Source organism: Sturnus vulgaris, chromosome 8, assembly GCF_052056855.1.
Source record: "Sturnus vulgaris isolate bStuVul1 chromosome 8, bStuVul1.hap1, whole genome shotgun sequence".
Taxonomy (NCBI): domain Eukaryota; kingdom Metazoa; phylum Chordata; class Aves; order Passeriformes; family Sturnidae; genus Sturnus; species Sturnus vulgaris.
The window spans coordinates 9,638,112-9,653,333 of NC_142250.1; the positions used below are offsets into that span (position 1 = coordinate 9,638,112).

Genomic DNA, 15,222 nt, shown 5'->3' on the forward strand with positions numbered 1-15,222 from the left:
GTTTCCAGGTTTGCCTCCTGCAAAAAAGCCTGTAAGTAAAGTTATTGAATGAGAAGGCATAGAGAAAATTGGGGTGGGGCTGTGAATGGCTCACTACCCCACAAAGGGGTGGCCACCTGCTATTGTTTGTGTCAGTAACTCCTTGTGTGGGGAGATGGTAATTTATGTAATAGTTTACCTTGGGTTTGGGTAAAAGGCGTTAGGAAAAAATAAAGAATAAGAGCATGAATATAGGAGTTCAAGAGATAAAAGGCAAATAAACACACTTTTAATAATATTACTCAAAAAGCTGCATCAAATCCCCCCAAAAGCAAATCCAAGAGCCAACTCCCAACTCGGAATCCAGTCTGAGTGTTGGGTGGCTGGGGCTGTGATTGCTGCCTTTGTCCCCTGAGGGGACAGCAGCTCTCTGGTGCTCAGGTCTGGCTCACCAGCCTTTCCTAGCAAGGTAAGGTCAGAGCTGGCATGACGCGAACTGGCACTGCTCTATGGAAGCGCCATATCACTTGTTGCCTTTCTTTATACTTTTTATTTCTAATTTTGTATTAAATGCTGCTTTGTGATGAGCCACCACACATCCCCAAGTGGCAGACTAAGGCCCTGGGAACCTGACTCTGTGCCTGCATGGAAACAAAGCACTGTCTTTAACAGGACCTGGGCAGGCCCCAGCCCAGCCCTCACTGGACTGTCGGTCCATCTGTCCCTGGAGTTTGTATTTTCTGTCTGGAAAAACAACAGCAAGCATGAAGGCATAAGCATGCAGGGAACAGAATAGGCTAGTAAGGAAGATAATAGTATACAATATTGTGTGTGCCTGTGTTCCAAGTTATGAAAAGCAAAGTACTACATTATCTTTAGGTGAAGTTCCTTGATGGAGGAGGTACAACTGACACTGAAGAAGGCTTTAAGTATAAGCACTATTTTTCTTTAGCACAACCTTTTATACCATTCATCTTACATGCATTACACCTGTGTGCCCCCTCTACCCTTCCCCCTCAGCATTCTATGTTTCTTTGCCTTCAATATTGTCCACCTGTCCTACACAGTTGTAGCTCATTAGGGATGAGGCTGCAGCTCCATTCCCAATCACCACAAACTGTCTGCCTACAGTCCCCTTCTTCTTTCTTTATACATCACAAATAACTTTTGACTTCTGTTTTAATGTTTGCAGCCTGTCCCCCAAGGCTTTTCTTGGCCTGCTTCCCTTTATGTATCTGTTTTCTCATCATTGACCCACTTCAGTTCGTATTCTCCTTGACTATGAAGCAGTGTTTCTATTTAATCAGCATTGAATCTCCTGCTGATCTATGTAGCCTACAGTCCTAAGATGTCTCAGGCAATTCTGTAGTCTGTGACTCCAGCTGCCTTCTCTCATTTTAAAATTATTAGCTACTTCAAACTTAGCTGAATACCAACCTGTCTTGAGCTTGCTAATAAAATGAGCAAATGAAATAAGCTCAAATTCTAAGCCCGCTTGAGATTGTTTCTCTTGTGTAAAATCAATATTAATTATCACCCCATTTCTTCCTAATCACTCAGTTGCTCCAAGCTTATTAGTTTTTGAAAGAATTAACCTTGTATTAATTGTGGAACTAGCAATAAATAAACAAATTAACTGATTTATAATACTCCTGCATTCTAGTTAGCAGCTCATCTCTTAATATGAATGACAGATGATTTTAGAGTGATTAACTTATGCAGACCTTTTAGGAAAATGTGATTAGCAGTTCTGATTAATGTCTCTGCACTGTTTTTGCATTTGAGTATCAAAGAAAAAAGGATTTGCTCCTGTTGAAGTTAATAGGAAGGTATTCTGATATTAGAAGAGTATCACTTCTTCAGGAATGCTATACTCTTAAAAGTAGCATCTAATTAGTAAAAGTATTTCTCCAAGTTGTCACTAAAAGCCCTCTTGTCATCAGCTTTCTGCAGAAAGGCCCCTGTGTGTGTGTGTCCCCAACTCCATGGTTCTTCACATTACTTCATTGCCCTCACACCTCTGAACACTCAGCCCTAACTCAAGTGACTCTGTTGTGATCTGGCAGAGACTGTCGGAAATGACATTCACTTCTTGTGTGCCTTGGTGTTCTGGCCCAGGTGAAAATATGCAACTGTCAGGAGCAGGTCTTATTGGGGAAAGGGAGGTGACAAATACCTGTTACACTGAGTGCTTCCCACAGCAGACACCTGTACAAATACTGATCATTCACCAACACTGAAAAATCAACGTTCTTTTGGTACCAGTGATTGATACTGCAATTTTTGAACAGAAATAAGCTGTTTACCATGACATGTTGGGTTTGCATTGCTAAGTCTTTCTGTTCTACATCCCTTACCAGCCAAGGCAAATCTATTTCTCTTTCTTGATGAATAATTAAAAAGTTGAGGAATGCCATCTATGCATTTTTCAACTTTCTGAGTATTTTATCTAGAATGGTGGTTGCTCTCATTTCTTACAATTGAACATACTTAATATATATGTAGTGTAATTTTTGACTCTTTTCTTACTAAGCTACTGCGAAGTCCTCATTGACCTCAGTGCAGACAGAAACAGAGTTAATTATTAATGTTTATCAGGGAAGAAGAGATTATTAAACATATATATACCTGTACTCTTGTCATGAAATCCTGACTCACAATCTTATAAATAACTTTTTAAAATAGGACAAAAAAGCAAATGGCTTTGGAAAAAATAAATCTTCAGAAATATCTACTCTATTTTGAGGGTATTCATGGAAAACCTGTAAATATGCCATAGAAAGATAGGTGAATTAAAAATTATCTAACTTCTCTAATCAATATTTTTGGTATATTAAATATATTTAAATGAATTTTACACAATTAACATTATTTTAGTTATTTCAAACCAATTTTCAGGTATAAATGTTATTGCCTGATACTGATGAATTTGGTTTATATGTTAGAAATTAAAGTAAAATAAAAAGTGGCTCCGTATCTCTCCATGATTGGAAAATGCAAGATTTGAGGATTAAATTGTAAGATTACATATTCACAGCAGATTTGGCTCTGCTATCATGTATGATTAGAATGCCTATGAACTGAGGAAGGTTTTCTATAGGGCATCATCTGAGATATGAACTACAAAATTACATGACCTGTTGTATGTGTTTGCCTTTACTACACAGCAGGATTTAAACTGTTACTTAAAATCCATTCAGCGAAATTCATTGCTGAATGTAGGTGCAAAAAAAATGCCAATATTGATGAGATGATGATTTGAAAATTTGTCTACACAGCTGAGGAATTTCTTTTTGATGTCAATGTCTGTATTATTGTGAATATCTTTTCCTGGCTAGTAGTAATTGTGGTAGGGGAAAAGCGAACTGGCACCACTGTTTGTCCAAAAATATGCCAGCTGTTAAAATTATGATCTGATTCTGACCTCATTTTTCTTCATCTTCTTTGGGCTTGGAATGAGAGCTGAGCAATGGAGTGAGTATGCAAGAAGGATATGAAGAAATTATATTTCCTAAGAGGGAAAACAAAAAAGAAATTATTAGTGCAATGCAGAGGTGAAAGAGACTTGATTCAGAGATAGGAAAGAGAATAATAGGGCACCTTCGTAGCATAAGGTTCAGAGAGGGTGCTTCTTCTCAGGGCTGAAGTAGCTCTGTAACAGCAGCCTTGAAACACAGTGGAGTATTCGGAGCTGATGTTTGCCCTGCTGATACCTGGTATGGCTCAGCTCTATCTTTACCCAAACTTACCTGACAAGATAAGGCAGAGCGGCCACTGAACATGTTTAAAGCAAAAAATTATCTCTTCTGGCATGTTTGGCATCCCCTGGAGCTCTTATGTGTTGTAGTCAAATGGAACATGACACCTGGGGAAGAGAAGTGGCCGGGCTGGGATTGGCAAGCCCTGACATTTTGCAGTGAAAGGTGGCTCTAGAAGTGTCTCTAAGCACTCCTTCAGCCAGATGTGTGCAGTGTCACTGGCCTGTGTTTGTCTACTGTTCCCCTTGCTCCTGCTGACCAGGCATTTGTCTGTCTAAGCAGCTGTGGACTACTGTCTGTGCCATCAGCCAGTCTGTGTCTCTTCAGACCTGCCATGTGTTCACTCATCTGAGTGGGTGCACCTGGGATCTCTGCAGTGCCAAAAATCAGTGAAAATGCACCCAGTAAGTGCTCATAGGTGTGGGAGCTGATGAGCAGAGGCTGATGGTGGACTAGGGAGCAAATGACCCTATTTGGACAATTGGACAATTTATCACTGAGGAAAATGTTACTGTGGGGGTGTGGTGGTGTGGTGTGGCTGGTTGGCTGGCGAGGGTCTTTTTTTTTTTTTTTTTTTTTTTTTTTTTTTTTTTTTTTTTTCTTTGTGGAATTTGCTTTTTTTTTTTTTTTCCCCCTTAGTGCAGTAAGTCAATCTAGTGCACAGCTACTTTCCCTATTTTTGTATTTGTGAACATTTGTGGCTGGATCAGGCACCTGATTTAAAATCATATTCTCTTCCAAATCAGTGCTCCAAGTGCTCGTGAAAGCAAATGAACAGACAGTAAATCCCCATTGTGGAAGGAAGCTCTGGTGAGGAATGCATGCAGCAATCCTGCACAGTGCCAGCTCCACGTGCAGGCTGCAGAGCCATGTTCTTGGTGCTCTCCATCCCACTGGGCTGATGAGTGGCTTGTCTCAGGCAGGCTCTGGCATTCCTGCTACTGTCATCACAGCTAAGGAGGTGAGCTGGCAATGCAAGGCACAGCAGCAGCCTCAGAGAGAGAATAGTTTACCCTCTGCCTGGGCAGTGTGGCTCAAGAAAGTGAGGCAACCATATTGGGTTCTCTATTAGAAAATAGATCATAATTTTCCTTTTTAGAAATTGCATCGATTAAATTACAATTCCCATGGAATATCTATTGAAGCAAAATACACATTTGCTCATAGTCTTCTAATACCTTTCTCAGCTTTACAGGAGAAAATGAGAACTTTTAAATTTATTTTTTATTTTTTAGTTTTTGAGAGCTATGTTGTGTTATTATTTCTCTTTAGGTAACTAAGCAAGAAAAGAGTCTCATTAAACCTCTTTATGACAGATACAGAATTATCAAGAAACTTCTGGCTGCTCCATCTTTAATCACAACAATTGTAAGTTGGAAAGAATTCATCCATTGTCAAGGAAACATACAAAATGCTGTGTTTGATTTGTACCTGTATGTCTATTTAGCAACAATAGAACTACTGAGACCCAAAACCCCTGCTCATTGGTTAATACAGGGTGTTGATACTTCAAATAGAGCAAATGCTCTGTAAAATTCAATTTCTGTGCATTGCAGAGGTTCCAATGTACAGCAACAGTTTCTGAGGCAAGAACTTTAGTGGGCTGGGGAAGACATAGAAGGCTGGCATTAGTTTTCCATTGTGGCAAAGATCTGCAACACAGAAGAAAACCTTTCTCTTTCCGTGAAGGACTCTGCCGTCACTATATCTAACTTCTATATCTTATCAACAGTGCTATCAACCGTAGCACATATATGCAATTTGTAGTATTTTAATAATATATTGGTGCAATGGAACAGTACTGGTCTCACAGTGAGTGAAGGCAGTGGAATCTGCCTACTTCGAAGTTAACTAGCATGTCTACCAAAAATACTAATCTGATAGTAATTTGGGCTAGGTCAATTTTAAAAATTATTATTGCCTTGTTGATGACAGTGTAACTTTACATTTCTTTGAAAAATCACAGTGCAAAGCTTTGCACACTGGCTCATAGGTATTTCACTGAAAAATTTCACTGAAATTCGCCCTAAGTGCTATTGTTAGGAGCTTTGCCCTATGGAGTTCTTATGTTTAAGTCTTAGTTTCAATAGCTCAGCTTTTTTTCTGAGGATGGAGGAATGTGAGCAAGACACCAATATCAGTTTATTTTAGTTGTTAACATTAGTAGCTATAAAACTGTGGAATCTCTCCCTCCAACTCTTTTTACAGTCAAAACATCTGTGTATAATATACACACAGGAGATGTGTATGTAAGAGGAATACAAGTTCCAGCCAGACTGCACTGCTTACATAAATACAGAATGTTAGTTAAATCTTTGCTGTATGTAAGGGCTTTTGGGCAGACAGAAATAAATTGCTGGCTGGAGATACTTGGGAGCAGGGCCAACTTCTGTCCTTTTTACTCCTGGCAGGCAATACACAGTAACCTAGTGACCCCAGGAGTTCTTTCATGAACAACCTCAGGTAGACGTGGTAAAGCTTTCAGTATGTGTAATATTTCAATGAATACATCCAGGAAGTCAGATCCTAATTCTTTATGTTGTCAGCCTATTATTGTAAGTATTGTAATTCAAACAATTAATTTGATAATGTTTTGCATTTCCCAAGCAGGAAGAGGAAGACTCAGATGAAGACCATTCTCAAAGCAGCCATGAGTTATCGTCTGGTCCAATGACTTGCTTCCCTGTCGAAGAGCATCTGTGTTACTCACAGGAGGAGAGTGAGCCTGCACGTATTTCACCTCTGGATGAAAAGAAAGTTTACAGGCAAACAGCCTTGTCTATGTCCAATTTACATGAGGCAACAATGTAAGTTCTCTCTTTTTTTTTCCCCCCCAAATGTTTTAAAACATTTATTGTAGACTTTGTAAGTGAAATACGAGCCTGTAAGAGAAATATGAGCCATACCTGTTGCATAGGTATATTCTATACCAAAGGAGTGATTCAGTGCTTTCACAGTATCACAGTATAACTAGGTTGGAAGAGACCTCTAAGATCATCAAGACCAACCCACACCCTAACACCTGAACTAAACCATGGCATCAGTGCCACATCCAGTCTTTTTAAAAATACATCCCGGGATGGTGACTCCACAACCACCCCAGGCAAAACATTCCAATACTTTATTATTCTTTCCATAAAAAACTTCTTCCTAATATCCAACCTGTATCTCCCCGATGCAACTTGAGACTGTGTCCTCTGGTTCTGTTGGTTGCTGCATGGAAAAAGACACCAATCCCCACCTGACTACAACCACCTTTCAGGAAGTTGCAGAGAGTGATAAGTTCATCCCTGAGTCTCCTTTTCTCCAGGCTAAACAACCCCAGCTCCCTCAGCCATTCCTCATAGGGCTTGTGTTCCAAGCCCCTTCCTTATGGGAGAGAGGAGGCAGAGGACATTCATTGTTTGGGCAGCACACTGATGGTTTGAGCTGTTTATTCAAACAACTTTGTGCCAGCTTTTTGTCTCCAGGAAGAGAAAGGTAACTTGCTGAAGATGGTGCCTTCCAGGAACAGATATATTCTCATACCTTAGGGGATGGTATCTTTCTTTTGTGTTTTGACTGGAGGTCTTAGATGCATAAATGAATCTAACTAGAATCTAACACTATAGAGATCAAATAAAAATTACTTAGATTTTTATGTAACTCAACTACGTGCACAATAGTTTGCTCATGAATACTGGGAAGATATTTCTGTGTATTTTGTCATTATGCAAAAAAACCCAAACAAACCAACAAACTACCAAGAACAAATGTCATAACAGAATTCTCTCTGCTTAAAACCCTTATTCTCCAAACACTAGTTAAAACATGGCCTCCAAAAATGATGCTTCTGGGTACCACTAGCATTTCCACTGCATCACAGTAAAGATTGGGAACAGCTACAAATAGGAGCAGGGCTTGGATGTTGACTTTAATTCAGCTACAGTATTTCCTCCTGTGAGATACTGAGCCCTGTCAACTCCATTAATTCCACAGGGAATTAAGACCAGTAGCAAGGCTCAGTCCTCAATGCTTTGACCAGAGTCTCTGCCTTCCCTTTATGAGCTGGAATACCAGTAAGAGGGAAGAACTACAGCCGTGTATGGAGAGTGATGGAATGTTTGAGGGCTCTGGCCAGTGCCTGCCAAGGGCCCAGAGCAGAAGCTCTCTGCTACACAAATCCAGGGCTTTTACAACCCTCCTAAGCTCAAGGGGGTTTCATGTTCTTGTCTCTGTTTCACAGGCCCGTTCTGCTTGAACATCTCAGAGAAACAAGAGCTGATAAGAAGAGACTTCGCAAAGCTCTTCGAGAGTTTGAGGAGCAGTTCTACAAACAGACAGGAAGGTAACTCAGCAGAGCCCTCTCCTTGTCCCCTTTGGGTCCTGGGCAGGGGTGTTTTTCTCTGTGAGGGAGACACTCTAGGGTGAAAAGGCCAAAGGGGCTGCACCTAAGGGCTGGAAAATACCCTGGAGATGTCTGGTCTCTGGAGATGTCCATCTATCTCTCTGCTTAGTTCCTTCAAAATATGGTCTTTCATGAGGAAAGCCAGGATTCGGGGATCTTCCAGGACATGTCTGCAATGGATACAAACCCCACCTTAGCACAGGGTATTCCCTGAGCTGAAGGGAGGCTACTAAAAATTCTCTTTCTGAGGATGTCAGTCTGCAGGGAATAGACTTGAAAGTTGGGCCATTTTTAAACAGCCAGATTTTAAAGCCAGAAGCCACTGTTTTTTAAACCCAGAATTAAATACTGGCCATTTTTCACTCTGGTTTTCCTCCTCTTCATTTAGCAAACTTTTTTGTTGAAATCCGTGGTGTGTATGGGCACTGGTAAAAGTGGTGACTGGTAACAGTTTTCAAAGCACTATTATGACTTCTCTGCATATTTGAGAATCAAGTAATTATGCTTCCACAGCTGTAAAGAATGTTGTCTGGTATATAAAAATTCAGTATTTTAAATATAATTTTATTTCTGTATAAGAGAACTTTGTGGTCTTGTCAAATTATCTTTAGTCATTTACAGTTAGTAAAAAAGCCCCAATCCTCATCAGTTGTTGCAGAATTAATTTTTAAGACTCTTTCTCTTCTTACTCATAAAAAGTGATAGTGCTTTTATTTGCTTTTCATAGGAGTCCTCAGAAAGAAGATCGGGTGCCAATGGCTGAGGAATACTCTGAATACAAGCACACAAAAGCTAAAATCAGGCTCCTGGAGGTTCTCATCAGTAAGCATGATATTTCCAAAACGATTTGAAGAGAATGCAATGCTGTGATATTGTACTCTAGGAAAAAAAAAAGGAAAAAAGAAAAAAAAATCCAAGCAAACAAACAAGTAATGAAAAAGGGAAAGTAGTTTTACAGGTCTTGGTCTGCTGCACGACTATTTGACACACTGAGATTTTTGATGCACTTTACCAATTGTAGTAACTGTGATGAGAGAGGACAGCAATATGCAAGAATATTAAGCACGGGTGAGTGGACTATAGTATATATTTTTCCTTTTGGAAAAGCCTTGAAGTGCACTGTGAGAATGTTAAGAAATTAAAAGGACACTGAAGTAACATAGATTCTCAGTTTGACCTGCTTTAAAAGTGCAAGGAAATGTTCTGCAGGTTTTTAGTACATCTTAGTACATGCTAATGTGCCACACGTTTGTTTCCAGAAATAACATGTGTTATAACTAATTAGTAATGTTGGCTATTAAGGTCTTGATTCACTAGATTAAAATAAGTGAATTAATGTGAGTGAAGGAAAAACTCAGAACATACTCTAGCTGTCAAGGCAGAGTTGCCATTCAATTCCAGTGGTTTCAAAGAAAGGAGAATAGGAAGAAGCAGTGCCAGGGCTGGGAGTAGAGCAGTGATGCTGCTTATGCAAGAAAAGGCCAGAACACGACTGTGAAATGGAACTAGTGGTGTTGTAGGAATAAGAGAAAGTGCTTGGCAAAATGTAATAGCTACAGGTTGCTGAGAAAAGATGGAACAAATGTACTGGCTGCTGTCCTTTTTATTAGTTCATAGGACCTGGCTCACAGAATTTAAAAGTCAGTAAATAGATCAACTACATGCTAATTTTGATTTCTCTATTAACCTTTGCACTTTGGTTTGCCTGATGCTATAACATTTGCTTCTCTAACTACCAAAGCTCATTTAGACGCATGCACTTTGTAAAATGTTGAGGTACTTCTTGTGTTATAAACTGCCACATATATATATATAAAAGCAGGACTAGATTATTGCATTATGCTAAGATATTTTGGATAGATAAAGTACGTGGTATATAAGTGAGTGCCACAGTTATCTGATGCAGACTGCTAGACTTCTTATTTACTGAAAATAAGGTTATGAAAAATTATTTTTCCCTTGGAATTACGCATCTTTCTTAACTTTCAGAGCACCACACTTTGTAATATTAAGAATTGTCATTATTTGTGATAGGCCATTGGTGTGAAATGTATACTAGTAATAGAAGGATTATCAGCAGGTTTTGTACTAGAAACGAAAAGCAGGGATTCTGGGAAATTCCTAGCCCAGACAGAAAGGAGGGAAGAATTACTTAAAGAAAAGAAAAACGTTACTAGAACCAGTTGAATCATGTTTAGTGTTTTGCTTTACCCTGTCATTTTGTATTGACCACATAGTATAAGCAACTTGTTTTCTATCTTGGTAAGAAGATTTTGATTATATAAAGCCTATTACGTACCAACCATGTTTGTATTTATCTAGTATGTAATGGCATGATTTGGAAGATGTACACATCTTCAAGTATGGAGGAAAAAATGAATACTAAAAAAGGAACTTTTTATTTTGCAGCCACTTGTTGTTTCAGTGTACTGATTTAATAATTTATAACTTTTATGAATCAAATCAAATTTAGAAATGGTCTTCATAAATCTGTTTTAATTAAAGTCATCTAGAGCAACAGGAACAGATACAGAGCTATTTGAAGTTTACAAACTACATCTTTGATAAGGGAAAATGATTTAATGACATGTATACAATTGATATTAAAATGTAATCTATATATTCTATATGATTGTATAATATTTTATACAACAGTACAAATAAAATATTTTTCTATTATATTTATTATGTTGAGACACAGTTTCTGTTTTCAGTTAGCTAATATAAATAACATAAATAACACCGTCAAACAACACGTTGGAAGTGCTGACATTTCTAGGCTCTGAAATTCAAATCATGCTGCAATTACAACCTTTCATGCTGTTCAGTTATCCCAGTACTTGTTCAGTAGTTAAAATGAATGCATATTTAAACACCATTTATAAGCAGTTATTTTTATTTTGCTAAAGCAGTTTATATAGAATTTTGTTATGTTTGGCAAGAAACAGAAAATAATTTTTGCAGCATCTAGGTATAAACGGTTGCCAGAAAGAAATCCAGGACTTCTAATCATTTAAAGCATCAGGGGAACAGAAGGGAAAAAGGGAGAGAAGAAATCCTAAGGTGCCTACTGGAGATTTTGAAGACTGGTAGTTGCTTTTGGTGACAGCGGCATGTGCATGCTTCTGACAGAATTGTCTGACTATGGAAATGGGCAACAGAGGTTTGAAGGCTCCTAAGGAATGAGGGAAGTTTTAACGTCCAACACTGATATTGCAGGTCTTGCAGCTGGGATCTTTCTTTGCATTTGCAGTAGACAAGCTCATTAGTTGGTGACCAGTAATTTCTGCAACTGTGCCAAGGGAGAGATCCACAGGATCAGTGTAAATTACTTCTAAAATAACATCCTGGGCATGATGGTATACCATGACCCCATCTTCTTCATCACAGGTCAGAAATTTGTTATCTTTTATATTTAGCTGGGGAAGGCGCTGCTTACAGAACTCATCTCCTGGTGACCCTACAGGGGCGATCACGAGGATGACGTAGTGGTAGGCTGTGTACATGCAGTAGAAGTCTCCAAAGTACAAGTTAGTATTTGGGTTGAAGAGTTTTTCAGCTGCAATCTCATACCTGTATCTTCCATAGGGTGAATCTTGGGGTGGCTTCCCAGTGTTAAACTCCGTGTTGCAGCTAAAGAAGATGCCTTCCAGCTTCCCACTGATCGGAGAGCCATGGCTGCCACTGTTATCCTTAACAGAGGGCTGCATAGCATTCCCATGATGCTCTCTACAAATGAAGGACTGGTATTGTTTATTTGGTACACATGGTAAAGAAAAAGTGTAAAGTTAGGACAGCCTGCTGTTTGGAAACTGAAGGGACACAAAGGAAAACTATTAAATTGAAGGCTGGGGTTAGAGTCATGGTATTAGGGCATCAGACTTGGGAAGAGCTAGAATAATTCCTGCTCAAGGGGAAAATCTGCTTTTCCAGACTGCCTTCTCTGTCAGCTCTCTTGGCATCGTAGCAGGCAGAGAAAAGCACAAACAAAAAAGCCCCCAAACCACAAATATCTTTAATTAGCTGATTTGTTCTGACTTACTCTACATTTCTAACAATGAACACATGTTGAATATTGCAAGTCAGTCTCCATATGCTGAATATACTCTTTGTTAATATGCATTTTTAGCACAGGAACGATATAGTTCATGTGGAAAACTGCCAATGAAAGTTATTTCTGAAGGATGCTTTTCAGAGAGGTTATAGGAAAGAATATACTGTCTGCCAGTATTTTTTTGTCCCCAAACGATCATTTCAAGTCTAATTGGTCTGCTGCTGACTTCAATCAGTGCAGAGCTGGGCACAGAGAATTAGGCAATTTGGTTAGTTTCCACTTTGGTTGGTATCCAGCTTCTGCAGTCACTAGTCCTAAGTGGGGGGAAAAGACTTTTTTTTAGTTTTTTTTTTTTTTTTACTGAGCTCAATTTCATTCCAGTGAACAGAAATGTACAATGAATAAGTGAATTTTTATAACCTAAATCCCAAATGCACTCAGCAGCACTAGGCTGCTGATTTTAGGAAAATACTCTCCTTCTAACCCTCCTTAGCACCTGAGATATTTATGTATAGTAGGGCATTCCCCAGTATGGAAGCTCTAGAATGCTCCAGTGGCAGCTTTGGCTCCCTCTGCACCTGTAACCACATGATACAAAAGGGGATGGTTCCCTTTCAGATAAGTCCTGCAAAATACCATATTTGCTAGGCACCTTTAGAACAATGTCTTTATACTCACTGACATAACAGACTAAAAATGCATGAAGCTGTGGGGCTGGAGATTCTTATGATTCTTGTATTCCCCTCTTGCTTTTCTTTTACTTTTTTTTCCCCTTTTTTCCCCTTCTTTCCTTCTTTTAGGAGAGGGGAAACTAGCCAAGAAAGACTGTTCTCTTTCTGCTTTTAACTTTCAATAGGTCCATGTAAAATGGTGCTGTGTGAGAGAAGGTTTTCTTGGTTAAAGTGGGAGGTAGCAGTCAAAGCAAACAAACTCAGTGTACGCATTACAAAACTGCTCTAACAAAACAACTCAGTAATATTTCCAGCAGTGATTAATTTTTTCCATTATTTGTAATCTCCTCAGCAGCACATCTTTATTTTACTCTAAGATACATTTCAGAAGTTTTCTGAGCCTTTCAAATGCTACCTACTTATTGTCTCAAGCCCTATTTCATAAGACATTGATTGGAGCGGGGGGTAGAATTAGTATTTTATGACTGAAGAGATTACTAGGGAGGAAAAAAAAAAGAGAAATAATAAAAGGTTGAATGAGCTTAAATAACTACCTGAAATCTCTGCAACTTGAAAAGTCAGGCTGCATTCTGAGAAAGTAGGTTTCATTTCTGTGGCAAGATACTGACATCCAGTGGCCAATTAGGCTAATTATAGGTCGTCCTTTCGGGGGATCTGAGCTGCTTTGTGGCGCTCCCAGCCCAGGTAAGCTGCAGTGACACAAACACCCCTTCCAAGCTGTCACCTCAAACCCTCCCCATTTAGGGACTGCTGCTTTAGCACTAGGAGCAGTTGCCTGTATATCAATGCTACCAGAGCTTTTCCAGACTGTGTGATGACACCAGAGGCCATTGGCAGGCAAGGGATAAAAAGGAATTTTCCCTAATAGGAAGCATGTGGTTAGGGTTTTTAACAGAATAAACAGATGGGTGTACTGGAGAAGGATTAGCTCTTGTGACTGTATTAATCTATTTCTGATCAAAAGCGATGACCATCAGCCAGTTCTGGTATTTTAGCTTCCCACTGGCCTGGTAAAACACAGCTTTTTGTCTCCAGCTAACTAACAGAGGGAAAACAAACTCATCTCTATTGGTGTCAAACCAAGAAAGAACTTAACAGGAAGAAGGGGAACAGATAGAGTGCAATCAGTTATGGAGTCACATTTGGCAGAACAAGGCCAAACCCATAGCTATAAATGCACCTCAGTGGCAATTTTCAACACTAATGAACATAAAGGCAGATGCACTATGGTTTACATAGCTGAAAACAAAGCAACATGAGGATCAGAATGGTACAGACATTTCCCTTCTGTGGTATCCAGCCCAGAATGGCAGCAGTGGTTTATGAGGGCCTCAGCCTCAAAAACTGCAATTTATTCTCTATCTCCACTGAGTTTTGCAGCTTTGTCCATTTGTGCAATAAAATAATCCTTCCAAAACACAGAAGGGGAAGAGCAAGCCCATGCTCTGCAATATCCAATACACTCTTGGAATAAATCAGATACCCACGACTACACAGCGGGAATGTTCCCAAATGTGATGGAGTCTCTTCTTTGAAGCTAGATTGCCTTGAGTTGTTTTAAAAACTTTCCATTCTAGGCAGGTACCAGTGTGACACTCCCATTACCCTGAAGTTATGTGGCTCAGCAGGAGCCCCATCTCCCAATAAATATTAAAGAAGCACAGTCTGTGCTGCAGCCTTCCAACACACTGCTTGCTTACCTCTCATCCATGTGACGTCCTTCTAACAGGAGAAGATTGCCCTGTGTGGCTGCTCCTGCTCACTCAGCACATAAGCTTTGACTGCCTCTATCAAAAAGTCTGCTTTTCTCTTATACTCCTGCTTCCAACTGCGTGCGAAGGGCACACTGGGTCTCCAACAGAACAGGAACCAGCTATCCTGGTTTTTCATTCCAACCGAAGCATGGTGTATTAACACTGTCTAAACATAACCCTATCCCTCCCCACATGGTCTATAAATTAACATTCAGATTGCAGAGTCTGCATTTGGGCATGGAAATGGGATGGTTGTACATGGAGAGCAAATATTTGAGATGGAACTCTTACATGCTGGCAAACGCCTATGCACACTGTTGTACAGTTCTACTCTCAGTCACCTCACTCTTAATTTCTCATTACAATGGAAATACTTGGCTACTGAACTCTCCATTATGATTACAGACACTTTAATCAGGATGGAGGCCCTATGAGTACCTCAGTTTCTGCTTCAAAACATGGACTATTATTGCCTAATGGAAGTGCTGAGTTAAGGTGAAAGAAACGAGCTGTATTTTATTCTTTGCCTTCCTCTGAATGGGCTATAAAGCATACAGACATTCTGCTCTAGCTTTAGCACAACTGTCTCTATTTACGT

General features: G+C 39.5%; 2 protein-coding genes across 9 annotated transcripts in view; one reads left to right on the forward strand and one right to left on the reverse strand.

Annotated features, from left to right (window-relative positions):
* The window catches only part of FAM13C (family with sequence similarity 13 member C), a 117,262-nt gene extending 106,457 nt beyond the window's left edge, over nucleotides 1-10,805 (forward strand). For 4 of the 6 annotated variants that reach the window (XM_088168808.1, XM_088168809.1, XM_014882350.2 and 1 more), the window contains 4 exons: nucleotides 5,010-5,105; nucleotides 6,345-6,544; nucleotides 7,963-8,064; nucleotides 8,852-10,805. In XM_088168808.1, coding sequence (XP_088024934.1) covers nucleotides 5,010-5,105; nucleotides 6,345-6,544; nucleotides 7,963-8,064; nucleotides 8,852-8,975 — 522 coding nt within the window. In that variant the 3' untranslated portion in view covers nucleotides 8,976-10,805. The remainder of the gene's footprint in view (nucleotides 1-5,009; nucleotides 5,106-6,344; nucleotides 6,545-7,962; nucleotides 8,065-8,851) is intronic. The other 2 variants (XM_014882351.2, XM_088168810.1) reach the window with 1 other exon arrangement.
* The window catches only part of PHYHIPL (phytanoyl-CoA 2-hydroxylase interacting protein like), a 55,916-nt gene continuing 51,294 nt past the window's right edge, over nucleotides 10,601-15,222 (reverse strand). For all 3 annotated transcript variants that reach the window (XM_014882352.2, XM_088168814.1, XM_088168815.1), the window contains exon 5: nucleotides 10,601-11,853. In XM_014882352.2, coding sequence (XP_014737838.1) covers nucleotides 11,319-11,853 — 535 coding nt within the window. In that variant the 3' untranslated portion in view covers nucleotides 10,601-11,318. The remainder of the gene's footprint in view (nucleotides 11,854-15,222) is intronic.